The sequence below is a fragment of the Anas acuta genome, chromosome 20 (genome assembly GCF_963932015.1).
Source record: "Anas acuta chromosome 20, bAnaAcu1.1, whole genome shotgun sequence".
Taxonomy (NCBI): Eukaryota; Metazoa; Chordata; class Aves; order Anseriformes; family Anatidae; genus Anas; species Anas acuta.
In genome coordinates, this window is record NC_088998.1 from 9,899,755 (window position 1) to 9,925,684 (window position 25,930).

General features: G+C 42.2%; 2 protein-coding genes and 1 long non-coding RNA gene across 4 annotated transcripts in view; 1 reads left to right on the top strand and 2 right to left on the bottom strand.

Annotated features, from left to right (window-relative positions):
- TTLL11 (tubulin tyrosine ligase like 11) overlaps positions 1–17,511 on the bottom strand; it is a 46,687-nt gene extending 29,176 nt beyond the window's left edge. Inside the window, 6 exon segments of the mRNA XM_068656657.1 lie at positions 2,011–2,129; positions 2,672–2,767; positions 3,386–3,961; positions 10,286–10,419; positions 11,941–12,037; positions 17,149–17,511. Of these exon segments, the coding sequence (XP_068512758.1) occupies positions 2,011–2,129; positions 2,672–2,767; positions 3,386–3,961; positions 10,286–10,419; positions 11,941–12,037; positions 17,149–17,496 (1,370 nt within the window). The 5' untranslated portion in view covers positions 17,497–17,511.
- Positions 17,512–20,163: 2,652 nt separating this feature from the next.
- On the bottom strand, positions 20,164–25,363 carry LOC137842526 (uncharacterized). The gene is made up of 4 exons (XR_011089098.1): positions 25,236–25,363; positions 24,835–24,950; positions 24,557–24,665; positions 20,164–21,469 (listed from the first exon to the last, which is right to left on the bottom strand). It is a non-coding gene; the product is annotated as an uncharacterized lncRNA (long non-coding RNA).
- A 39-nt stretch (positions 25,364–25,402) lies between these two features.
- The window catches only part of LOC137842521 (carboxyl-terminal PDZ ligand of neuronal nitric oxide synthase protein-like), a 30,332-nt gene continuing 29,804 nt past the window's right edge, over positions 25,403–25,930 (top strand). The window contains exon 1 of one of the 2 annotated variants that reach the window (XM_068656658.1): positions 25,403–25,754. In XM_068656658.1, coding sequence (XP_068512759.1) covers positions 25,650–25,754 — 105 coding nt within the window. In that variant the 5' untranslated portion in view covers positions 25,403–25,649. The remainder of the gene's footprint in view (positions 25,755–25,930) is intronic. The other variant, XM_068656660.1, reaches the window with a different exon arrangement.

Sequence of the window (25,930 nt, forward strand, 5' to 3'; positions counted from 1 at the left end):
GAAAAATAATCAAAACTCCATAAAAATGAGAAAAAGTGAAACTAGAAATTATTCTGAGCTATTAATCTTCTGTGATAATGAAGTACTTAGGATGACTTCTAAAACTCACTTTCATTTAGATGCTTCATTTATTTTAATCTGGTAGATAATTAGAGGGAAATCAAATCCGTCTCCACAGCTAAATATTTACCAGAGATGCAGCTCAGACTTCTCAACGTGTGTTCCCTGTGTTCAAATGTAGTGTTAAATATATTGTTAGAACTTTACCTAGATTAATGCCCATTAACTAATTAGCATCAAAACTAGAGTCTGCAGTGTTTGCTGCCTTGTTATCTGTCAGAACAGGAAATCTTTTAGTGATTTTTTTTTTTTTTTATACTAATAGGCCAAATTTTGCTTTCCCTGCTGCGAAGCACAATTAGACTAAAAGTACTAGAGTGGATAGATAAAATTCCATCCAGCTTTCTATTTCCAGTCAACTATTATCTTCACCCTGCAAAGTTACAGGGATGCCATTTCTGTAGCTACTGGTAGGAATGTTTGGAGAAGGAATGGGGAAGCACACATTAGAACTAACCAAAAGGCATCGAAAAGATGAAAAGAATATGAGAAAAGACACAAAGAGAAAGTGTTGCAAGATCTTTGCTCGTGAAGACAAAGCAAACACAACCGGAGCTCAGATCTCACTTTGAATGCTTTTACTTTGGTGTTCTAATCACCCACGGAGATTTACAATGTCCTTCACTCGAAGCTTACAGTAAAACCATGTCTCTCTCAAGAAGCTCCATACACCATTCCCTCTTCAATGAAATGTACTTGGAAGCAGGAGGGGTAGATCTCAGCTGAGTGAGTATGGAGCTGTCACACAAGTTCCCATGTATCATACCTTATGCACTAACACACAGGATTGCCTTATGGTGCAGATACACAGATATTATTCAATAGATTATGCTGAAAAAGCTGCATCACTGATGAATTCTTGCTGGGAAGAGCCCATGATTTTTCTCATGACTGACTAATCCTGTTTTAAATTATTTAGCAGTCTAAATGTATTGGAGAAGAATTCTCAGTTGAATAAGCTTTCCAGACACACACTAGCATTCCCCAGGATTTTTTTGTTGTAATCATCACTTGCCTTTTTTCCATATTCAATATGTATTTAATGAATGCTTGACATGACATCAGCATTAAAAAAAATACTTGCATAATTGCAGGTGAAAAAAAATCTTTTTCCAGCTCCAAGCACTGAAGTAATCTTAAGGGTGAAGGTTAAATGCAGGTAACACAGCACAGTTTGCTTTCCAAGACATTCTATACACTGATCACAGCAACCTATATGTGTAGCACTGCCTCTGAAAAAATATTTTGATCTAAAAATAGTATTACAATAGCACTTGTAGATATTATCAGTTATGTCTTGTTCAGGGGATTCTTTAACATGTATTAAAGAAATGTTCCTATACAACTCTTCTGAGTATTCCTTTCCAAAAAAGGACAGCAAAATTACCCTTGAAATCAAAACATACCAGGAGAAACATATTTAAGCTTGCCAATAAGTGACAAAAGAAGAACCGAATAGATATCCTGGTATGGAGGCAGGCTTATAAACATTAATAAATAAATACATCACCTTCTCATGTCTTTAAAGAACGGCTTAAAACAAGGTGCTTCCTTAAAACAGAAGGCATCACGTCTCTTAGACTGATCCTACCACAAGCATTTCTGTGCAAGCTGCAACAGGCAGTTCATCTCATTCCTAGATGAGTTTATACGCTGGAAATAACCAACACATGTACCTAGCACTTCCACAAATGTGAGTATTCATTCTGTATCAAGCCACTGATTACTATCCTACGAGCTTTTTTTGAATGAATTAACATTATGGATGCAAAAGGAGTCACACAAAGACAGTTGGGACCATAGTTTCCTGGATAAACTAACATAATTGAGAAAAAGTATTTTGTTTTCGTAATTATTGCAAGGTGCAAAAAAAAAAGTCAAAACACTTACTGGATATCTTTTCTCTTCTTTTTCTGAGGGTCCACTAGACGAAGAGTGTCTCTGATAACAGCTACTTTCACTTCTTCATCAACAGGGCTTGGGACATTTTCAAATACCCCAGGAGAGAGCTTTAATTTACAAAAGGATACAATTACTCAGTGAAGAACAGGGCATTACCTACTCTACATCTTTTAAAACCTTTTGTATATCACATAAGTTTTAAATACACAGTGATAGATTACAAAACACTTCTTAAAGAATAAGCAAATACCTTAATATTTTCAGTATATTACAGCAACTCTTAGTTATTTCTCTAGTAAATCAAGATTTAAAAAAGAGATTATTGCCAATGTTACCATTGATATTATTTATTCAAGCATGAAAAAATATATTAGCAATCCTCTAAATACAATTAAGTCAACTGCAGAGGATGTTGAATAAATGTATTTATGACAAAGATGATGGAAAGCTTTCACAATTCCAATAAGTCATATTTCAAGAATATAAGATTAGCAATGATTTCAAAGCAGGGAATTACAAAAAACCTTGGAGGTTTCATATCGGCAAACAGCTTTCATCTTTCAAGCAAGGAAAAGGACCAGAAAAAAAAACAGAAAACCAACCCTAAACAATTTCATTCCAATATCACAATCATATTGAGAGGCCTTACCTCTTGCTCATGTTCTATTCTCATGCTGGGATTTGCATTTACTTCTAGTAACATGGGCTTCAAGTTTTTCATCAAGAGAATGTCAAAGCCTAAGATCTGTGCATAACAAGCAGCATGTTACTTTCCTTCTACTTATGGTGTTCTTCTAGAGAATGCAACGATCATCCAAATATCAACATTTGGTTAGAATAAACATTAGAGGAACAAAAGAAATAACTGAAAATCACAACATATTGCTGAATAATTACTCCAGCCATTTGTCTTTGGTCTTACCGCCTACTTTCACACTACCCCCATCTCTAAATAGTGCATCTGTCAACACAGAATTTCAGCACCTATCACGATTGGGTCTTAAAACTGCCATTGTCATAGTTCCATTGGGCAATGGCAAAGCTTCATAGCTGTAACATCTAGAAGCTGGAACCTTGAGTGAATACTGATATTAATGATTGATCCCCATTAAAAGTTCTCCATATGTTTACAGCCAGGAGTAACATAGGTCAGGTAAAACTTGGTTGAGGAGAACCTAAGCTAGGAGCTCACACAATGCATTGACCATTTTGCATCTGCTACTCCTCTTTCCATTACATCCAACCAGTGATCAGCAGCAAAACAAAAGCAGCAAAAGAGGAGCTTTTAGAAAAGGAAGGACACATCCAGAAAATGAATCCACGTACAGAGATAACAGCATCCCTAACAGAAATCTCAACCCACCTGGAAGCAAGTTGGCCCAGGCTTTCCTGCCGGTATGTCGGACTGATAGTAAACTTTCAGTTCTGGAGTCAGTGCAATAATTGTTTTAATCACCAGTGAAATTATATCTGACCAAACCTTTTTGACATCAGCTCCTCTGGAAGACAGTCTGCACAGAATGCTTGAAAAAGTCCTCTTGCTGCCAGTGTTTGCATTGTCAGAATGGATGAAGTTCCCACTATGGATATTTAGTGAATAGTTGGTTAAGTGCATAAAAACCTGGTGCAAATTTTTTACAGTGGGCTCTTGATAGGGCTCTGTACAAAATCTAGAAAGTCCATCTTTGGCTACATAAATCTCTAAGGGTTCTAAAGATTTCAGTAGGACATAAAGACGAATATCAAATTTCAGTTTGTCAACAAGCAGGGGTTTGCAAATATATTCCTGGACCACAGCTGGCCGGTTCTGGAGGCTTCCCGTCAGTCTGACATCACTTGGGTCTTTAACAAGGTAGATTCCATCCCCCTGGCACCCTCCATCAGGTTTTACAATAAAAGTGGGCTTCCAGGACGGATCGCTCTCTTTCATCATCTGAACCTAGGAGGAAAAGAATTATAATAAAGGACACTAACTAAGGGGGAAGAGGGGCTGATACTATAGAAGCCAAAAAACCACATTCATAACCAATAAATCACACGATCACATCACTAAAGTAGTGAACACCATACAAAAAAGGCAGAAGATAAACAGTACTGACAAGCACAAAAACAAACACGAGTAGAGAGTTACCAGTGCAGATAAAAGGGCTTTTTATTTAACAAGCCGTTATATTAATGATTCCAGGAACTTTTTTAGTGTTACGCACCCACTTACAGAACGAAATGCTGTATAACTCATGAGGTCCATTCTACTAGTCATTAATGTGTATGAAACTGCAAAGTTAAACTTCTGTGTTGCATTTTGAACAATTATTGACAAAAATAATCATTAACCTAAGGAAAAAGCACCTTATTTATTGAGGCATGAATGCAATACAGGAAGAAAAGAAGATAAAGTAAAACTTCGACACCAATAATATCTTTTTCTACCACTAGATGTTTATCCAGTCAAGATACCCAATATTAGAAAACTCGGGACATGCAGATATTGAGCAAACATCACAAGTTTACAAAATAAAATATACGGTTTATGCCTCAGTTGCTACCTACCACCATTCTCCAAAATGACGTTTTTTTTTCTAAATTACACCATAATTCCTCTCAGGCCTGGCATGCGATTACCAGCTTTCTATCCAATACAAAAGAAAAAAAAAATCTATCACAATTTCAACAACTCATACCAGTGGCTTTGATTTGTATTAAGAAAATCTGTTCATATATGATGGAAGTTCAGATGCTTTCATTAGATGTACCTAGTGTGAAATGAGGACAGAATAAGGTTGGGGGAGAATTTGATGGTGGTCAGTAACAAATGGAAACCTTTGGATGGAGCTGCACAGCACTCCATGCCTGGACTGGCACTTCCTCCAGCTAGTACAGATGTTCAGTCCGTCGCCGTTTCTGTGCTGGTTCAGCATGAAACACAGTGCACTCTAGCGTATGAGCTCGTAAACAGCTAACACCAACATCTACACAGACATAATGCATTTTAATAGTCAAAAATGCTTAGAGAAGTCAATAAAGAAGATACATTTCACCTCCTTTGCAGAGAATTGCTTCTAGTTTACATATTTCTTTAAAAATGCGTCAATTACTCTGTAGTGCTAACAAATTATGTTCATAGAATATTTCCAGAAAACATCATTTCTACAGTCACACATTCATAAATGAACTTACTCTGTTACATCTTACTCAGATATAGCCTAGTAAGATGAACCTCCAAAGTGATTTCTATAGGGAGAATTATAGGATCACAGAGACGGTCTATATCCTCACAGAGAAAGTGGTAATAATCAAGTTCTAGAACTCTAATCAGATCCAAATGCCTCATCTTCAAGAAGCCACTTATTCTGAACCTTTTGCTCAATCCCTCTGTGATTTGTGCATGCCAACATCAGCAACTTGATTTCTGGGGCATAAACAGGGCTTGGCACTTTAACAGCAAACAGCCTTTTACAGACACCAGCTTCTTGGAAGCAGCAATAATATATTTGAGGTTTGGGGGTTAAGAAACTACTGCGAGTCACATAAAGAAGTCACAAAAAAAAAAAAAAAAAAAAAAAACCAAGATGACAGACATTTTTCTTTCCTAGAGAAGCAGTTGTCTTTTGAGAAAAATCAGTGTCTTTTGGAACAGACTGTGTTAATGGTTGGCAGAAATAAACATAAGTATTGTAACAAGGTTGTTTTGGCCTTTGAATAGTTAAGCTGATACATTCATTGTGCAGGAAAAGTTCGGAAGCTAGTATCATTCCCAACTGGATACAATGAAACAGTTAAATCTGACACCAATAACCACCAGACTAAAATCTGCATTTTTGTAAACTACACATATTTACTCAAAACTTTTTCCATCAGAGAAAAGAGCAATTATGCCATCTAAATTGCCTACGAAGTTCACATTCCCAAGTAACAAACTTAAACTTTGCAAGCTTCAAAGCATTTTATTTGAAGAGCAAAAAAAATCAGTAAGATAAACTAGGTCACTGTAAGGACTTGACACAACTGCTGAATATCAGATCTCTGATGTTATATGCATATCTCCCACTGCCTAAAAAAAGGTTTTGTTTATTTATCACTTGTAGAGCAAAAGTAAGAACAGTAGACATTTGGATGCCTCAAACAACAGAAAAGAAATTGAGAATGAAAGTCATGAAGGATTTAAAGTTACCTAAGATGAATTTTAAGCACTATTCATATAAATAATTACAACATGTAGCAAGGAAGGAGTATGAACACAGTTAACACGTTTCAGCCTCCAGAGGCATCCAAGCCAAAAACGTAGCTACATGGGGTCCTGGCTGACTAAAGACTTGTGTGCAATCTCTGAGTGCAGACAGCACCGGGGGTGCTTACACTGCCATCAGGGCCCGTTTGGCAACAGCAATGGTAATTTAGTGATCCACCTGGCATAGACTGAGAGAACCCAGGGGAACGGTATTATCTGCAATTGATTTGGAGGTCAAGGACTGAGCAAGAAATGGAAAACAAGCTGCCACATCACCCTGGCAGTCCTTTAAGTTCACACGGTAAAGCAACAGCACCCTAGTGAGGAGCCCGTTGCAGCTCAGTCCGGTTCTGTTGTTGTTCTCTGCATTCAGATACAATCCCCAATGGTGCAAGTCTAGCAGTGCTGCATTCACAAACACTCAGCAGAAAAGACACTGTTAGAGCACAAACTGTAATTTTCAAAATGTAACTATAAAATTCAAATTTCAATTAATCTCCTGGTCCTTTTTTTACCAGTGAAGAATAATCCTCCCATTCCATGACACAAAGCTGCGTACTGGAGGATTCTTCCTAGCTCACACTTTGTTCAAGCCAGCATCCCAGAAAGATCTGTGGCTAATCTTGAACCTCCACAACTAAACATGCTCTACTATGATTCGAGCCATACATACAAAGTGGCAATCATGGTCTACTAGGGCAGAAATAATAAAGAACCCTTTGAAATGAACAGGGCAATCTGCCTGCTGTTCCCCATGTCTATCATACACGCCTCGGGCTATTTTTGCTCTGCTGCAGCAGTACTTTTTCAAAAAAGATAATGCTTTCTGGGGACTATTGTTAAAGATGCAACAGCAACCTGCTTTTGAAATCCTGCGTTTTAACAATCATTGGTTGCTGTTTGAGGTCAGAACAAGATTTGTGTTTACTACAGAGAGAGGCCAGGATATCGTACAAGTCTAAATGCCATGTGCTCCTTACATGCTGGCTTCAAAGAATAAAGCAAGACAATTCTCTGTTTTGTTCTCATCATCAAACAAGATAACTCATTTCTCTGACCAGCAAAGACAGCGGGAACATCATATAAGAAGTCTGCCGAGAGAACAGACAACTTGCATTTCAGTATAGACTAATTGAGGAGAGATTCAACGCATTTCAGTTTCAGGTTTGTCTTCTTGTTTCTAAATTAAAATTCTTGTGATATTAAACGCAATCATGCTTCCATAACATACCACAAGGATACACAAATGACAAAGTAAGCCCACTGATTCAGCCAAGGAAGTCATTATAGGGGAAGGAGGAAAAAAAGGAAAAAAAAAAACAACGTAAGATTATTTCCAAGAAAGGTCTTAATGAAAGGCAGACAAGTTAATTTCACATAATGACTTCTCATATTATGTTAGATCAAAATCTCACGCTTAACTTTGCATTTAACTGCAAAAGAAGTAACTTCCCAAGGTCCACAACAAAGCCTATCGCTGGTAAATTACGGCACTACGTACACACTTCCTCTAGCCTTTTGCCTTTCCAGAACGGTATTTGAGCATCTTTCCAGATCTGCTTCAAAAGTGTTCTGGGTATTATTCAGGCCTTCTATGCCTTCAAAACATGCCAGAAAGTATATAGGGGAAATAATAATCTGGAGTTGATCTGTGTTTCAGCAGACTGAGCTGCTTGAAGAACACAGATGGTTTCTTGATCCTCAAGAAAATTCTCAACACTCACCTTGAAATTCTCCACAGTCCCCTCAACTGTATTCTGTCAAACTCCCTTTATGAGGCAGCTTGTCCAGACTGAGAAAAATCAGTCAGATAGGAAAATTAGTTGAAATGAAATTATATACTGTAATTAGCTTGGCAGAAGGAAATTATCTTTAAAAACATGCTAACCTCTTACAGCCAACAGCAAGTCTAGTGGTGTGAAGACCTGATTCAGTTGCAGGTTCTCTCTTCTTGAGAGAAACACTGGCTGAATGAAATAGTATCCCCAAAACATACACGTAATGGGCTATAAGACTTGACAGCACTAAGAATGGAACATTCATGCCTAAGAGGTATCCAAAAGCTGAAACCTGATTAAGCCACCAAAAATACACTGTGCTGGAAATTAGACAGTCCAAATTAGATTTTTATTAAAAATTAATCACACTAGGCCTATTCATCATCTTCACAGACAACAGAAAGGTAGTAAGAGAGCTATCAAGGTCTTGGTTTGAATCCCAAGCTAGTTACTTTTCAGAAATTGGAATTTCCTAACAGAAATGAGTTATCAGATGGATTCTTTTCAACAGTTAGTGAAGTAGTGATGACTGCAGCACTTGAGAGACTTGCTTATCTGTAACTCATCTCCAGTATGGTAACACCTTAGCAGGGAATGCTTTAGATGGTTTAAGAACAGTAAATATCTCAAATAGACATATTTACTAAGTAAAAACAACTTTTAACCCCTTATTAAAAAATCCCATCTCCATTTCAGTTTAATATAAATGGCACTATTTATCTATACCATTTTCTTGGTATTTCCCAGTATGAAGCTTATCCACGACAAACTTACGAGTGCAGTTCTCTCATCGATTACTGTTTTTTAAAGCACAGAAGGTTAACGCTAGGTTAATTGCTGTGTTTTCTAGCTGGATGTAGGTATGCAGGAAAGTGGGAAAAATGAAGAAGCTGACAGCACTTTTGTTTTGTACTTTCTTGTTTTAGAGGACTTACATTACAAACTCACGTTAAGCCAAACACACTCTTACAACATAAAATATAATGTTTGATAACAAGAACTATGCTTCTCTCAAACACAGATGGAAAAACATATGCAAAGGAAACTCCTAGGAGTGTGTTACTGGACATCTGTTGTTCTTGGAACAAAAACCAAATCATTTTCACTCCAGCAACCGTTCAACCAGAGAAAAGTATTTATTCGCAGTGCCACCTGCTGACAGCGCGCGTGTCTGCCTGTGCATTTACCCTGATGTACAGACCACATTGCTACGTGCTGCTCAGTTAATCAGTGCCTTGTAACTAAGACAGGCATGGTTCCCAAAAGAATCATTGCTAAAACCCCAGTGCGGCACTTTGAAAGTTTACTTCCAAGTTATTTTCACTTATCTACCTGTCATTTCTAAATTTATTGGATAATTTACACTCCTTTTTACAAATTGGCCTTACATCTAAAGCAATAAAGCTGTGAAGCACTGTTGGGATTTTATTCATTTTTACTGTTACCAGCAGCACCATGGCAGTGACCCAGCACACTTGAGGAGCATATATTTAAAGATAGATGTTCATGGATTTAATTGGATTGCGGGTACGGTAATTATCTAAAAAGTAACATACAGACTTCATTAGACTTCTACGCTGTATCTTCTTCTCTCACTTTTCCAAGCAAAGGACACTGTAGAATACAGGAATGCACTTGGCAAGTCAGATAAGGCTAAAACAAGCACATGTAATTTTAAAGCTATTTGTAATAATAGGACTGAGCACCAACACACAGCACTTTTTTATCCTCAGAAAAAAGCTGAATAAGCACTGCATTTTATCACATTCTGAATAATTAAACAAAGAAACAGCTTGACGAGATTTAAAGAAGCATCTACTCAGGAAGATACGAGTATATTTAACAACACACTACAAAACTTTGTTTTGAGAATTTAGATGAAATGGACAGGATGGAAAAGAAACACTTCATCAGCGATGAACCTGATACCATATTCCACACACTACAGTGCTGGAACTCCTTCAGTCTTTCTATACTCAGTACAATATGCAGGGACAGGGATTATGTTTCTACCACCTAATTTCCAGACAACTCTTCTGGTATTGCAGAGAAGCTGAATTTTTATTTTTTTATTTTTTTAAAGTTTGTTCTAGAACGTAATCAAAAGCATTTCATCCTGTGTCTAATCACCTAAGTGTTATTTTAAATGATTTGGTATGTATGAAAAACTTAAGAATGACATGGTGACAACAAGTATATGATGTCTATGGCAATATCCAACAAGTTATATATATTGTTCTTAATAAAAGTAATCTACCTCATCCACAAAGAGGGGAAATTCTTCTGGCAGAATCCAGGATCGAGGGTAGAAGTTATATTCTACAGGAAACAGATCTTGCATTGTTCTCACTGCCCGACTCAGTGTAATTTTACGTACCATCTCTGTCATGCCTGGAAAAAATAACAGACAGTATTTAAGAGTGATGAGGAATCCACACTGAAGTCTCATCTGAAAGTAAATTGTCGCATCATTACTCACCCTACTGGTAGGCACTACAGCCACTGCTTTCAATAAAGCTGAAAACCTTTCCAAATTTTAAATCTGACAAAACACCTGTAGCATTTTCCTGACACATTACCTATTCTACGTATTACCATATCATGTAAGAAAAAGATCAATTTGATTATTCAAAACTTAGAATAAGGAGAGGGAAAGCCCTAGTCCAGTAGCAACTTCTGTCTTTGCTACAATCCCAAGTTATTGCCCTAGCCTGCTAACATTCCAGGAATAGGAAACAATGCCACTTAAATATAATCTACCACTTTGTGTTTACTTCCCACTCCTTTATGTAACTATATCAGAAAGAATGGGCTGCTTTGTGAGCAGCAGAACTTACAAAGCCTGCTTTCTGCAGCTTTCAATCTCATGCTTGGATCCTGCCTTCTCCCAGGACTGGGGCATTCCGGGTTATTCTCCTGTGTTGATTGCAAGCTTTTAAACATTACAACTAGGTCATGCTGCAGCTTCTATCTCAGTGAGAGCAGCGTGTGTGGGCTTTCTTTACTATACCTCTTCTTCAATAGAAGGAATTCAGTAAAACCCAGCATCAAGTTAGAGCAACGTTCCTGGAAACCACTTCTGGTTCTGAAGGAATCTGTTGCTTGACTACTGTGCATTCCATTCACTTACCATGCAGAACGCACAACACAGAGAGGGCAACAGTCAGGTAACGCTGATATTTAAACCTCCAGAGAACTATACCATTTTTATGTGAATGTGAACTGCCCATAGACAGGAGAAATTTAGGGTAAATAGAGCATTAAGTTCGATATCTGAGGTTTCTTATTCTCACAGCACACTAACAGCACAGTAAATCTGAAGTAAAGCGCTTAGATAAGTCAATACCTAAGCTCCTAACTCTTATTTAGAGAGATTTCAACAGAGATTAAACAACAAAAAAGGGAGTTAAAAAAAAAAAAGAAGTAGAATAGCCATAATAAGATGAGGGCTTGCATGAACTCTTCGTTAAAAATCCATTTGAGAAGCTTTGCTTTGAGCTTCTTCCTGAGCTAGACCAGAGTATGAAGCAAAATAGATTTTCCAATCTGAAAAAAAATAAATAAATCCAAAGATACAACACTGCGATCAATGTTAGATAACAAAATAATTGCATACTTACTCCACTTAAATCATAACCAAAGACTTCTTTTCCTCTAAATTCATATATTAATATATTCTTTCCATCAAAATCTCTTCCTCTCTAAAACAAACTTCAGTTCACGAATTGCTTAAGATACACATTCTGGTATTCACACCCCCCTAAGCAGATTTCACCTACCAAAAATAATATGCTAAAAATACTATCAGCTGGTTAGGCAGATGACTCACACAGAAAATAGTAAGCCCCAAAAACAATTAATCATGTTTTTTAAGCACTCATTTAAAATAGAAACATAAATAAGGTACAGTACCTGGAAACTTGTTGACTTGACCTGAGAATATATCGTTATCATGAAATGACACCCCGTGCCAATAGATATCGCATGGCAAGCGTCTGCCAAAAGGAAACTAGAAAAGAGAAGGAGACAAGTTTTGAAGCAAACTGGCAATACTCATTCCTCATTTTTCTAAATGCTCATATTACATACACATCATTCAAGAGCAGTACTGTCAATAGAAAACATGCTCTGTATTGTGGTTGCAAAACTAAGAACATTTTTATCAGTTCAAGGCACTTATGTTCAAGATGTTGAATTGGAAAAGGTTTATAGAAGAGGAAAAAAAAAAAAACAAACCTCTGAGGCACACGATCTATCTGAGAAATTTAGAGCTTGTTATCAACCACAATTAAGGCATGACTCACTTGTAATTTGAAATACTATTACAGGGAATAAAGTTCATTAAGAAGCACTTAATTCCAGCACGCAAAGGCACAGCAATAGCAAGTGGCTACGGCTTGGAAGTAAACAAAACCTGAAAATGCTTTTTGGCTTGTTTTCCGTCCCAGTTTAAGGGGTGATAAGCAACCATCAAGGGAAAAAATCACTAGAGGTTAGGAATGAGTTGTCATACTGCCAGTTACTAAGTTCTGTTGTTAAATAGATCACAATTCAGTACAAGCAATCCCAGGGCTTCTATTTCGTGCTCCCCCTCTACAGCTCGGTAATCCAAATCCCTTTTTGCGGGTCACACCCACACCAGTGGTGGCCTCGTCCCCACCATGTGCTCCAAGCCTCGCACGAGCCATCGCCGCTCCCTATTTTGGGGAACAGACGTAGCCAGTTAGCAATGTGTGTTGTAAAGTAAGAGTAAGTTACAACTGCCTCGGACTTTCTGAGCAAGCACGTTTACATCGGTGTCCAAGCTGCAGTAAATTGAAAATGGATATTCAAGGCATTATCTATCTCTCTCTATATATTTGATTATACGTATTCATACGGTATTAATTACAGGCTATTAGTAGCTGAAAGGAATTAAAAGAAAAGCTTACAATTCAACTAATCGTCTGTTGAGCTTTCAACTGGCAAGGACTAAGGCAATTATTTCAACCGTATTAAGTATTCCAGCAACTTAAGAGCTTCTTTTCCCATTCACACAATATTTCATCATAAATGGTGAAATTGTAGAGCTAGCTTTCTGCTATCAGAAAGTTTGGTGGTTTTCAGCCTGAAGAGCCCTCAAACAGCATGGGCAATTACTGATAGCAAGCTTCTAATAGTAGTAGCTAAAAAAGGCTACCAGCGGTAAAAACAAATGCCCTAGATATTAGCAGTTCACACCCCCCTAAGCAGATTTCACCTACCAAAAATAAAAAATCACTAATAAAAATCAGACATGTATAAGCTCTGTTGCAGTAATAGTGGCTAGTTTTGTGTAAAACAGGTACCCTGATTTTTCCTGCTGGTTCTCTTAGACATAGTCCCTTTATTCAAAGAAACCAAAGCCCAAATAACTTTATTCGCAACCCCCTGCAGATGCCGTTAATTACCACATGGAGCGCATTCACAGGAGCCTGCCCTGTTATTAGGTTACATCTTCTTCAAATGAACAGGCTGTACTTCTGACCACAGCACTTCAGGATACAGAATTAATTCAAAAGCTTTATAAGTTTCATTTTTTTTTTTTATTTCCTTCATTTGCTACTTTAATTAAAATTTCAGTTTCAGCGAAAAGCTTTGAAAAATTAATCTCAAACGCTAATTTAGCAACACATCTTTTCTCTATTTCCTTACTCCTAAGGACGAAATACCCCAAAAAGCAGAGCTAGGGTATTCTTCACTTATTCCATTATTATTCAGCCTGCAAAAACTGGTTTTGTACATGTGAAAATTAATTCTGTTAGGCTCTGAAAGACAATCAGTGGCCTTAACCTTTCCACAGGTACATCCAGAATACAGATTCCGTGTTAGGTCTCATACTACCCTTCCCACTAAAAACTGAGCAACTTATTTATTTATTAAATGAAATGGAAATGAAAGGAACAAAATTTGCATTTATATAACACCTTTCATCTGCTGAAGATATCAAAGCACTTTACAAACACTGCACAGAAATCATTTCACAACAGATGAAGAGGAAGCACCTCTGGACTGGAAAGCGGAAGCCATTCCAGCCCAGAATCAGCAATCCAGATAGCTCAGCAACTTCTCTTCTTCTGACATATCAAGATTATTTGGATCTATCCAACAATGGGATCAAATTCACCTCCTGGATGTGCTGGAAAGGATTCTTTATCATCTGCACTATACTTTTACATGAGAATAGTGTTTGGAAAGGAAGGAACAAGTCAGGTTTATTTTGCTCGCTCTGCGGTGCTTGGCAGATATGAATTAATCTTGCTGGGTAAAAGGGGTCTTCTGCCACCTCCCCAGCTTCTGACCGATGGCAAAGGCAGGGTGCAGGCAGCCCGAGGACTTGGGGTGCTCACTGGTGCCAGGGGACAGAGCTAAAAAACGTGACCGAAGCCATGCCTGCCTCCATCTGTCTGCTCAGCCCGGTCCTACAACCGACCGCCAAGCCTTCAAAGAACCCATTTAAAGTCTTTTTTATTCAGAGCTGGGGCATTTGTCAGAAAAGACAAACAGGAGGCCACAAAGTGAAGAGAAGTGTTTTCACAGCTTTGACACAATTAATAATCAATCACAGCCAAGTTGCCTGACAGGTCATTTCTACCTTTTGATTGGAAGCCAATAATTTAAATTGTCTCCTGGGTCACATCAGTCTGTTCCATCACATTTAATGACAGGTTAAATGACTCGTCTTCTAGTCAGCTTCTCCTAGCGTAAAATTTCAAACTATTTTATGCCTCTGTGCAGCTCCTGAACAGCAAGACAAATGAAACGCTTGATGTTGGGACAGTTGATGCCCGAGACATCTGCTTCTTCCATTTCCCGAGTAATTGAAAGCTAGCCAAATAAAATAATTTATTAAGCCATGAATAAACTCAGGATGCAAGCTCAATTTGTGCCCATTATTGCATTTGGCGTATCATGTTCATTTAAAAGAATCTGACACACTAAATCAGATCGTCCAATCTAGCAATACCAGTAATTGCTTCGCTGGCATGCCCATTAAGGTTCTGCAATGCTTTTTAAAAGGTCCGCCCTGTGCGTGGATAAACTGCTCACCGGTATTAGCCACGCTTAGAGCAGTCTTCCTCGGGTTTTGTTTTTTTCCTACAGTGGTATTTAACACTCATATAATCAGGGAGCATACTGCAACTACAGCCTGTGACTGAAACAAAGCCCTTCTGGCAAGGCAAGGGAACCACAGAAAGGAACTTTCAGGATGTATGACTTAAAACAAAAGCCTGTGTGACACTGACATAATGCTATCCATCAGACAGAAAAAGCTACCAGGAAAATGTAGTCCACCTTAAAAACCTAGTGTAACATCTGCCCAAGAGAACATTCAGGACAGCACAGCCAGCAGCAAATGTGCAGAACAGAAACAGAATGACAGCAGCGATGGGAAAGGATGCAAGAAGTGGTGAGAGAGAAGGGCCAAATATACCAAATCAAAGCCCAAAATGCAAACAACTGGAGAAGTATCACAGAGTGAAAAAGAGTGAAATACCAGCCCCTAAACCATCACTATTTCAATATACACGTTTCACTAATACTTCTAAGACTTTTTTCACATTATTTTTATGGAATGTACAAGAAACAACGTGTGGTCCCTCCACCAGTCCTGCTGTAACAGTGACCCCGTTTCCAAGGCTATTTGGACATCAGCAACAATTATTTGAACACTACAGTGCTATTTTGTTAAGTGTTCGAGAGGAAAAGCATTTAAAATGTTATGCAACTTGACCCAAAGAGGTTTCCCTGAATTTCTCTTCTTAAAGTCATTTACTTTTCTCTTCAAATCTAAACCAGATCTTGCCTACCAATTCCCTGCACCTACTGGGGTCTGCTACCTTGAAATCAATAGTTTGTCTTGCTCCCGTGCTAGATTTTCATCCTCCTGTTTTCCACAATGCAACCAGTACTGGTGAGGAGATATTGCTAATACTTCCCCTTTCAGTACGCCTGGGGGGATCTGAAAACTGATCTGACACATGAGAAAATACCTGCTTGACAAAAGATAACGTCACATCCATACATATTGACCCCTTCACTATAACAAGCTGAAAACCCTACAGAAATATATTGCAGGGACTTGTTTGAGAGGGATGAGTTATTAGCCACCTCCACGGTACAGGCAGACATCCCACAGTTCCGTACCTGGGCATTTCTTTGTTAGGAATAAGAAAAGGATGCAGGGGGAAGCAACAGACTAAATGAGAAATATTGACCATGCAAACAGATGGAAGAGAAAGGGTATTGAGGGAGACAGCAAACAGAAAAAGATTAAGTGATGCCAGAAGCAATCGCTGTTGGGGAATACAGAGCAGGAAGGAGAACGCCGATAATGCAGCGTGGATATTCGGGAGGAACAAGTCAGGCTACAGGACAGCACACCGTGCCTGCAAAATCCAGGGGGGGAGCTCACAAACTCTGAGCGTAAAAACTTAGCCAAATAAGAACAACAAAGAAACATTAAATGTGAAGGATGTCGGTCAGCACAACGCAGAGCAAAGCAGCTGATGGACCCCCGCGGCGGATGAGAGGGAACCTCAGCAGACTGGGGCTTCCTCCTCGGGGGCTCAGCTCCTGCTTTGCTCTGAGAGTAGCAGGGAACAGGACGGAGCTCCTGAAGCTTTTAACTCCGAAGTTAGGAATAACACAGAAGGACTGCCTATCCCAGGTCTGTACAAGTTTCCTTTATAAGGCGTCAGGTGCAAAGGAATATCGGGATCTGGTGAGCCCGGGGAAGGAGGGAGAGACAAAAGGCAGAAGCAGGGAGCTGCACAAAGGAACATTTCTTCATCCCAGCCCTCTACTTCGCTTCCCTCTTCCAGAAGGGTTACAAGCACCTTTTTTTTTTTTTTTTTTTTTAGGAAAGCTCCCAGAAGCCATCTGTTCCTATAAAAACACTTACAAAGCTGCTGCAGAAAGCCGCTCTTCACCCCCAGAGAACCCTTTAACACCTGCACCACACCACCCAGCAGAAACCTCCTCAGGCTTCACGCGAGGAGTTCAAAACCCCCAATTCTGCCCCAATTCGCCTCTTCCCGTGCCTCCACCCCCCTCTCCCCCCTCCGGGCCGGGCCGGGCCGCAGCCCCCCCGGCGCCCACCTCCCTCCAGCGCAGCTGCCTCAGGCTGATCTTCAGCGCCTCCAGCGACGTTTTGGCCTTGGAGCTGTCCACCGTGACGCGGGGCGGCCGCCGCCCGCCTCGGCCTCGGCCCCCGCCCGCCTCAGCCCCGCGCCGGCCCGAGGCCCGCCCGCGGCACGGCCCCGCTGCCTCCCGCTCCTCCTCCACCTCCTCTCTCCGGGAGGGCAGAGCCGGGGACCCCGGGGCCTCCGCCGCCTCCCGGGCCGAGGCGCAGCCCCCCGGAGCGGTGCCGGTGCCGGCCGCCTCCATCCCTCCCCGCCGCCGCCTCAGCCCGGCCCCGGGCCCCGGCCCGCCCCCGCGCGTTGCCATGGCGACGCCGACGCCCGGGCGGGTGGGGCTGAGGACGCAGCGCGCGAGGGGCCAGCCGTCACGACGCCGTCATGACGCCGCCGCGGCCATGTTGGGAGCGGGCAGGGGGCCGCCCGCCCATGCCGGGGAGGCCATTTCGGAAAGGGGCGGGGCGCGGCGGCCATGTTGGAAGCGGGCGGCCCAGCCCCTCAGCCGCCCCCTGTCAGCCTTGGGGCTGGGGGGGTGACACATCCGTGTCCCTGTCAGTGCGGGCGGGCCGTGCCCAAATCCCCTCACACCGAGATAAATCAGGGATTTTGTGCTGTGGGCTGCCACAGGGCCTCGGCCCCAGTCCCTTCTCCAGTAACACCCAGCTTGCTGCCCTGGCCACTGTGTGATTAAACAGTTTCTGTATCTGCCCTTAAATAGTTTCTGTATCTACCCTTAAATAGTGTCTGTACCTACCCGAATTGTTTGTGCTGAAAGCCGCCTGCAGGAGCTGCTCGGGAGGTGTACGGCTGGCAGACCCGCACTGGGCCTGTTGCTCGGGGCCACGCTGCCTGAACGGCTCTGCAGCCCCAAATCCGCAGGGTTTGTACTGAAAACACCTCCCAGGGCTCCTGCGCTCGGTGCTGCACCTCGGCTGGGCACTGTGCTTCTGGAGTCACTAAAGAGCAGTATCTGTACTTAAACACGCTCCTACGCTGCTGGAGGGAATCAAAAGCACGGCAAGAAAACGCAAAAAACATTTGTCTTTTATAGCGTCCATAGCTAACAATCTCACGTGCGGTTATATGAAGCCCCCACAATATTAATTTCTGAGACGCGATGAATTTGAGGTCACACGAGTGACCTGCCCGGTGTCCCAAAGGACAGCAAAAAGAGAGATGGGAAATGCCAAAAGCAGGACGGGCCGAGGAGGCTGCCTGGGGCCGGCTCGGGCAGGAGGTGGCGCTGCGCCCCCTGAAATGGGGCTGGAGGGGGGCAGAGCCGGGAATCACCTGGATTGTGCGAAATTGCTGTCCTTAGACTCGTTTTCTCGATCTGTAGAAGGGGCAGGACCGAAACAGGATGTCAGGGGGAAAAAAAAAAAAAAAAAAAAAAAAAAAAAAACACTTAAATGAAAGCAAAATTTAAATAAATGCAGCAGAATTTGGGACTTTCCGTTAGCTGTGAGTTAAAATAAAAAGGTCACGTTAGGAAGATTAAGATCCCAAGCTGGGAACTCGAAAGACCAGGGTGAGACATGCACATATCTTCTACCTGCTACACCAGGTTTAGAAACATCTGGATTAATGTCTCGCTCTCATCTCATGCTTCCTGGTATTTTACAGAAATCAAGGCACAGCGTGTCACTACCTGTCACTGGACATCTGGACCCTTTTCCACAAATTATCAGCAGTTTACAAAGAAGAAAGTTTGTTCACCCAGATTCTCTCTAATTTCAACAGCCAACTAGACTGTCACCTGCAAACAGTGCCTGCGTTTTTTCAGCACCTCACCTATCTTCTGCCATTCACCCTTGTAGGCGAAGACACTAATTAATTAATTATTTACAACATTGTGTCTTACAATGTGATATGACCAGGAAAGTGAGATCACATAGCTTGCTCTTGGTTGCTATTAAATGTGCATTTTTTTATAGCTGTGACAATTCATAACTGAAAAGTTGGGAGCATTTCCCTGTGCCAACAGGAGCTCGGCGGGACTATAACTTGAGCAGCGATGTTCTGTCTGGGGATTGCCTTTTCTGCGTGTTTTAAAAAACTGTGTAAGGGCACATCCTGGCTGTCTTACCAACCACCACCAGATGGGAGCAGCTGTTGGTGTCTGCCAACAGGAGTGTGATTTAAAGTGGTGACCTGACTCGGGCTGCCTCTGATTTTACTGCCGGGCCCCTGGATGAACACTTTTTAAATCGTATTTTAGAGATTTATCATCACCAATATCAGCAGTGCTGAAGAAAAGCCAGGGAAATAGTTAAGATGGGTCAAGCACTATGAGACTTTGGAGCATGGGAAATCCCAAACTAAATGATTGCAAAGGAAAAATATTTGTGTATCTAATTATTACATATCCACATTTCTTATAGCCTAATAAGGTACTAGTGCTTTCTCTACCAGAGCAGCTGTAATACATCAGATACCTGGTTTGCAGTGTGTAGTATGGATAAAACCTTCATTTCATGTTGAGATAAATAGGGATGGTCTGCAGTGTACAGCATGAAGTCTGACTGTGCGTGATACTCGGGTACTGCAAGGTAGGGGAGTAAAGTATAGGTTGAGTAGTAATGAGCTAGCAAGGTAATTCAGAGGGAGAGTGTATCCTGCTGAAAATTGCAAGCTGGATCTACCAGCAAGAGGACTCTTCGTTCATTTGCAGGGATATTCTCACTGAAAGCGTAATTTTGAATATTACACTTTCCAAGTCAGTAAATTGAGCAGTATGGGCTTCTCTCCATGACAATGTCGATCCAAGCACCTCTCAACCTGGAGATGAACCATACTGCCTACCTGTGGCATACCAAACTCATGAATCACACATGGGCGCACACTAAGCTTATGAGTTTAATAGGTCACAATGTTTTTCTTAAATGGTGAATTTGAGTTCTAGTAAGCTTTTTTGTTGTGAGTCTGGATCAAAATTTCTAGTGTTTCTCTAGCATTGTAAGAGCAATAAATGTATTTCCTCTCTCTCTATTTTTTTTTAAAGACAGCCCGGGGAAGTAAAACATTGTGGCGCATAATGTGTAAAATGAACATACAATCTTTTTAAAATATCATATAAAATTGGGCTCCTTCCCGTCACAAAGTAAGAAGTACTTGAAGAAATACTCTGGCAAACTGTTTTGAAAAATAATACATTCTTCAAGCTCCTGTATAAAAATAAGTTACTCATTGAGAACTATCCATCCGTTTATGAAGTTTATAGTTCCTTTTGCAATAATGGTGAATATCTTCTGTCAGTTGTGCTTTTGCAAATCAACAGGAAAGCAATGTTTTATAAAATGAAATGTCAGAAGAAAACATAACTAGTAAACAGACTTGGAAAACGTCAGTGTTGTTATTATGCTTCTCAGACTGGGTTTAAATTTGTTTACATCAACCTATGCTTCCAATATTTATGTTAGACCACTGCAGATTTGTGGTTGACCTACATATGCAAACAAAACATTTGCTGCATATTTGGGGAGGGGGGATTTGCATGACAGAAGATGATGAAAATATGCATAATTATAGATGACATTTTTCATTCCTGAATCCTGCTGCACCGAACTTTGGAACTGGCCATGCATGAAAGAGGCTTGCAATTCTAATGGGCAGATTTCCTGGCTATGCTACAAAGCTGAACCGTGAAGACCTTAAGCTTCTGTTTCTTCTTGAGAGACACAAATCTGCTATAATCATCTAACGAAACAGACCCTGTACTTGCAGAGAACACATGACGCTGACTGAGGAGGACTGAAAGAACGACGCTGGGGTAGCCTGTTCCACATGTCACTTTTGAGTTCACATCATATGGCACCCTCAGAGACTCACTGAAAGATTTTGCTTGTGATATTTTCCTTGTTTTCTTCAAATCCTTGATACGGCAGAGAGTAACATCACACAATTTCAGCTAACAGTACCTTGCCTCCATATTTCACCACACAGCACCATTTATAGGATGTGGTTGCCTCCATGCTTAACTGGTTAAACAAAAATTTTACTTTATCACCTAGTGATCACAGAGAGTTATCTGATGTAGGAGTAACTGCAGGACAAAATATGTTTCTGAATAACCTTTTCCTACCATTTCATCCACCTTTATTTTGTTAATTTACTTATACAAAAAAGTTAAGCAGATATTCTGATTTGTTCCCAATGTTTATGTTAAACTGAAGGTCCAGACCAATTCATTTAAATGAAGGTTGGGCATCTGCATTGTTTGGAATAGAGTTCTCTACCTTCCTTTGCTTCCAGATCTTCTTTTCCACTAGAGGAGAGGGCAGCTTCTGAGAACAGAGGGAAAAACACATACATAACCCTCTGACCTCACAGTAGCTTTGTAAGACAACATTTCATGGCCTTGAAGAACTCCCGACATGCTGTTCCCCTTAAGTCCCTGTCTTAACTTTTGATCAGTGTTTTACGATATCAAGAAAAGCCAACAAGCCTTGCTGTGTGGTAATGCTGTTTAATTTTGCTTCCCTTGAGTAAAGAAGTGACTGTGAAGGAAGTAGAACACATCTGAAATTTTAGAAATCCAAAAGCAACATACATTTTTTGCTTCCACTAGCAGAGCATTTTGTTCCTATAATAGCCTGTCCTCCCTTGCCTCCACATCAGCTCATCCTGCTCTGTAGGAGGGGACAGAAGCTGGTTGTTAGCATTACATACAGAAATAAGTCCATTTGATCTTAATCTATTAAATTTTACTGCAATACATGCTGATTCTCAGTAACTATAAATTGGGCATACTTTGCTTCATTCTGTCCCTTTATTAAATGTAAGCAGCATTTTTCTGTATTCAAGAGAATACACATCTGCTGAAGATTGGCAAGTGAATTCAGCTGCTTTATCTCACAAGGCTGTCCACTGGCACACGGAAAGTCTGCTACCATGAAAGTACATTGGAGATTTGCTGTAAAAATTGCAGCAGAACAAGTATTAATAATGCTAATAAAAATGACATGACAAAACCACATCCGCTAAGATAGCAAACTTGTAGAGATCTCTCAGATCTTAGGAGCATGATATGGATGTGATTTCCCATAAAGGAGGTTTTATCGGCTGTTACTGGATGTCGGTGCAGTTGTTCTTGCTCTGTCACATCTTATTTATCATTTAAAATCTTTGCAGTTCTGCAGAGCAGAAATAAGTGCTTAAAATGGTTAGCAGAAGGGAGGAAAATTTCTTGGCATCAAAACCAAATCTCCTGCGGAAAGTGTGCAGTGTCTCTGCAACTTCCCTATCTGAATTGTGAAAGTGGGTTTTGGAAGAAACCTGACAGCATCGGATGGGAGCAACAGCTACCTTCCATGCAAATCAACCGAAGAAACAGTTAAAGTACACGCTATAAATACCCTCTACCTGATTTACATCTCATTCAAGGTCCCTTCAAATTAGGAAACTATAAACAAAGAGAGATTTCCATTTGGAGTGAATGTCGATGCAAAGACTGAAACGTGCATGTGTAAGAGAAAGAGAAGGAAAGAAACCTTGGTAGCTGTGCCTGAAAAAGAAAGCTGATACAAACCTGCTCTCCGCAAGAACACTTGAAGCTATGAGCCAAGAAGCTGTCTTTGGTGCTTAACTCCCACCGTGTTCAGAGAAATGGGACTTTCTAAGTGTGCTTTGCACATCAAAGGAATAACTAGCTCAGTACCTCCATCTGATGCAAACACCCACTATGAAGTTTGGCTAACCACTCACGTCAAGAAAGGGTAATGCTTGTAAGGATTTGTTTATACTAAATCTGTGATGATATATGGTGTAACAGTTTAATTCCACATATTTGCCCAGGTTTATTATCAAGAAGGAAAGACAGCTTTTCTTACCTGCACTGGAGTCAGAGAATTTTCTTTGCCCAACAAAGAAACAGAAAACTAATGGCTTCGTAAGTTTAGCAGCCTTCAGACTCAAGTCTCAAACACAGATCCAAACCATTAACCTTAGAAGAGCTAAGCCCTATGAAGAGTTCATGGAAGTTAATGAACACGGAATATTAAACAACTCCATTCAATTGTGATATAACAGTCTGGCACTGCAAGCTTTATTAAATCACAATTGCCTTATTTTTCCCAGGATTCCTGTGAAATGTTTCCGTCCCCCTACCCAAAGGATTTTATAATCTGCAGGATACTGGAGAGCATCAGAACTGAAATAAAAAGCCCATTCTTGTTATTTCATCCTGTCTACCAGATTAAAAGATTTGACTCTCCCAAGCAAAGTCCACACGCACCCACTCACATGGGAATGCTCTTGTGTCAATGGGAGGGAAATGAGGAGGAGCTTTCAGCTGCTCAGCACCGTGACAGGTTCGTGCATGCCTCAGTTAAAATGCAGTATTGCAGAATCAATGTAGAGACTCGCTACCAGTGGCTGTGTTAGGCTTTCTTCTCTTACTGGGTGAGCTTCACTGGCGTTAGCATCAAAGGAAGCACAAGCACAGGCTGTGCCCAGATGACTGAGTGGCATCTCCTACTCTTAGGGCTTAGGAGAACCAAGGACTGCACTTTGCTCCATCACTCCAAGGCCATTTCCACACAAAATCTAGGTTTTTCATTCTGGTCAACAGATATTTCTTTACATCAGTATTTCTGCAAGATAAGTGCCAGAAGTGGAAGATTCTAAGTAGGCAAAATCAACAGATAGCTAAACCAATGACTCTGCAAGTGAGATGTGTATCTAGGCTGATTTTGAGTTATGCTGAATGAAAGAGTGTGTGTGGATATTAAAAATAAAGGAAATGTAACACTGTAACTTTGAAATTAAAAAAAAAAAAAAAAGCCTGTCTGGAAACAGAAAAACAGCACAGACGCTGACCACAGAACTCATCCCAGCACTACATCCACAGTGCCAGAATGAGCTGCTAATACCACAAAGTACTGGAACATGTAGGCTCACAGTCAGTGAACCAACATTAATTTCTTGGACTTTTTCTCGCTCTCTTAATTGTAAGTTTCTGGATTTTTGGCTCCTGTCCATCTCCCTTCTGACTTACAAGTCTCCAGAGATGCCAAGAAACTCAAGATGATTACTCTCATGAGCTGGAGACAGGGAATAGTGCACTGTCTGCCTGTGGCCAAAATTTTCTCTCTTGCTAATGTTAAAGCCACACAAAAGGTAGTGTCCGGCAATGCCCAAGCATCCAGCTGGGTGAATATTTGTATGAAAGTTATAACTGATCACTCAGAAATTAATTCTGAGGAAGCCAAATGAAATCAGCCGGAGAAGATATAAACCCCATCCCCTTGGGTTCTACGCAGTTGACATTTCTGATTGTTCCTGTAAATGACAGAGTGTGGCTGTACCAACAGCTGGCAGCCAAGTCCTGGGTCCTGCCACCAAGCCGTGCACGGCTCCGCACCCACCCGTACCTGTGCTGATGCCTGCTGAGATCCAGCTGCTCGGGCACGTCGGGCATCCCAGGGCGGCATCTGTGGGGGCTCTCATGCGTGCTGGCAGAGCTGCACCACGAAGACAAAGCTGGGAAGGAAAGAGCAGCCTAAGAGCACAGCAAAAGCCCCAAATCCCAGCAGTGTATCGAGTCGGTCAGTGGGCATCAACCGTGCAGGTTTTGAGCAGAGGGCACGTGTTAATTGCTAACGAAGCTACGTCATGTTAAAATGGGACGTGTGTAATTGTTGTAGCCTACCGTTTGTGCACAGAAGTTGCAGCGAGACCCTAGCTCGTTCTGCACAAAGTCATCTTCAGAATTTCCAACAAAGGGCGTGCAGCAGGTGCTGCTGAAATTATACAGCGTGACTTAAACTGTCAAAAAAATAGAAAAAAAAGGCAAACAATTCAACCAGGACGGGCCTGCATCCTTAACCCTTGTTCTCGCAGCACAGCTCCCAGCCCCGGCTCCGAGCCCAAGGCTGCAGACCGGGAGCCAGCCCCTGGGGCCGCTGTGTGGGGTCGGGCGGGGCTTTTAGGCACAGGGGGCGCGGGGCAGCCCCCCCAGGGGGGCACAAACCCATCCCGACAAAACCTCCAAACCCCAAGCGGCTCCTTGCGGCCTCCCCTTCCCCGAGCCGCCCGGGGCTCGCCCCGTACCCGCTCGGGGGGCGCCTCCACAGCGGGCGGGCCCCCCCCCCTCAACCCCGGTCCGGGTCCGGTGCCGGCGGCCGCCGCCCCCCGCATCACATGAGGCAACTTCGGGCCAATGGCGCCGCGGCGGGGGCCGGGGCCCCGCTGGGTGCCCGCGGACGCTCATTCAAAACGCGGCCGGGCTCGGGGCTCCGCCACCGCCACCACCGCCGCCTCCTTCCCCTCCTCATGCCCCGGCCGCCGCCCGGAGCCGCCGCGCAGCCGGGGGGCGCCGCCACCGCCTCCTCCTTCTCCTCCTCCTCCAGCCCCGGGGCTCCGCGGGGCCGGGCGCCCCCCCCCCCAGCCATGTCCCCCCCTTCTCCTCCTCCTCCTCCTCCCGCCGCGGCCTGAGGCGCCCTCCCCGCCGCCGCCACCGCCGCGATGCCGGTGAAGAACCGGTACAACCTGGTGGACGATGGCTGCGACTCCCGCGTCCCGCTGCACAACGAGGAGGCCTTCCAGCACGGCATCCACTTCCAGGCCAAGGTGAGCCGCGGCTCGGCACCGCTCCCCCCGCCGGAGCCCCCTCCCCACCCAAGGGACACCCAAGGGACACCCGGAGGCTCCCCGGGGTCCCCCCCCCTGTGGTGCTGGGCCCCGCACCGAGCAGCCCCCGGGGGGGGGGGTCGAGGCCGGGGTCTCGCCGTGCTCCCCCCACCCCG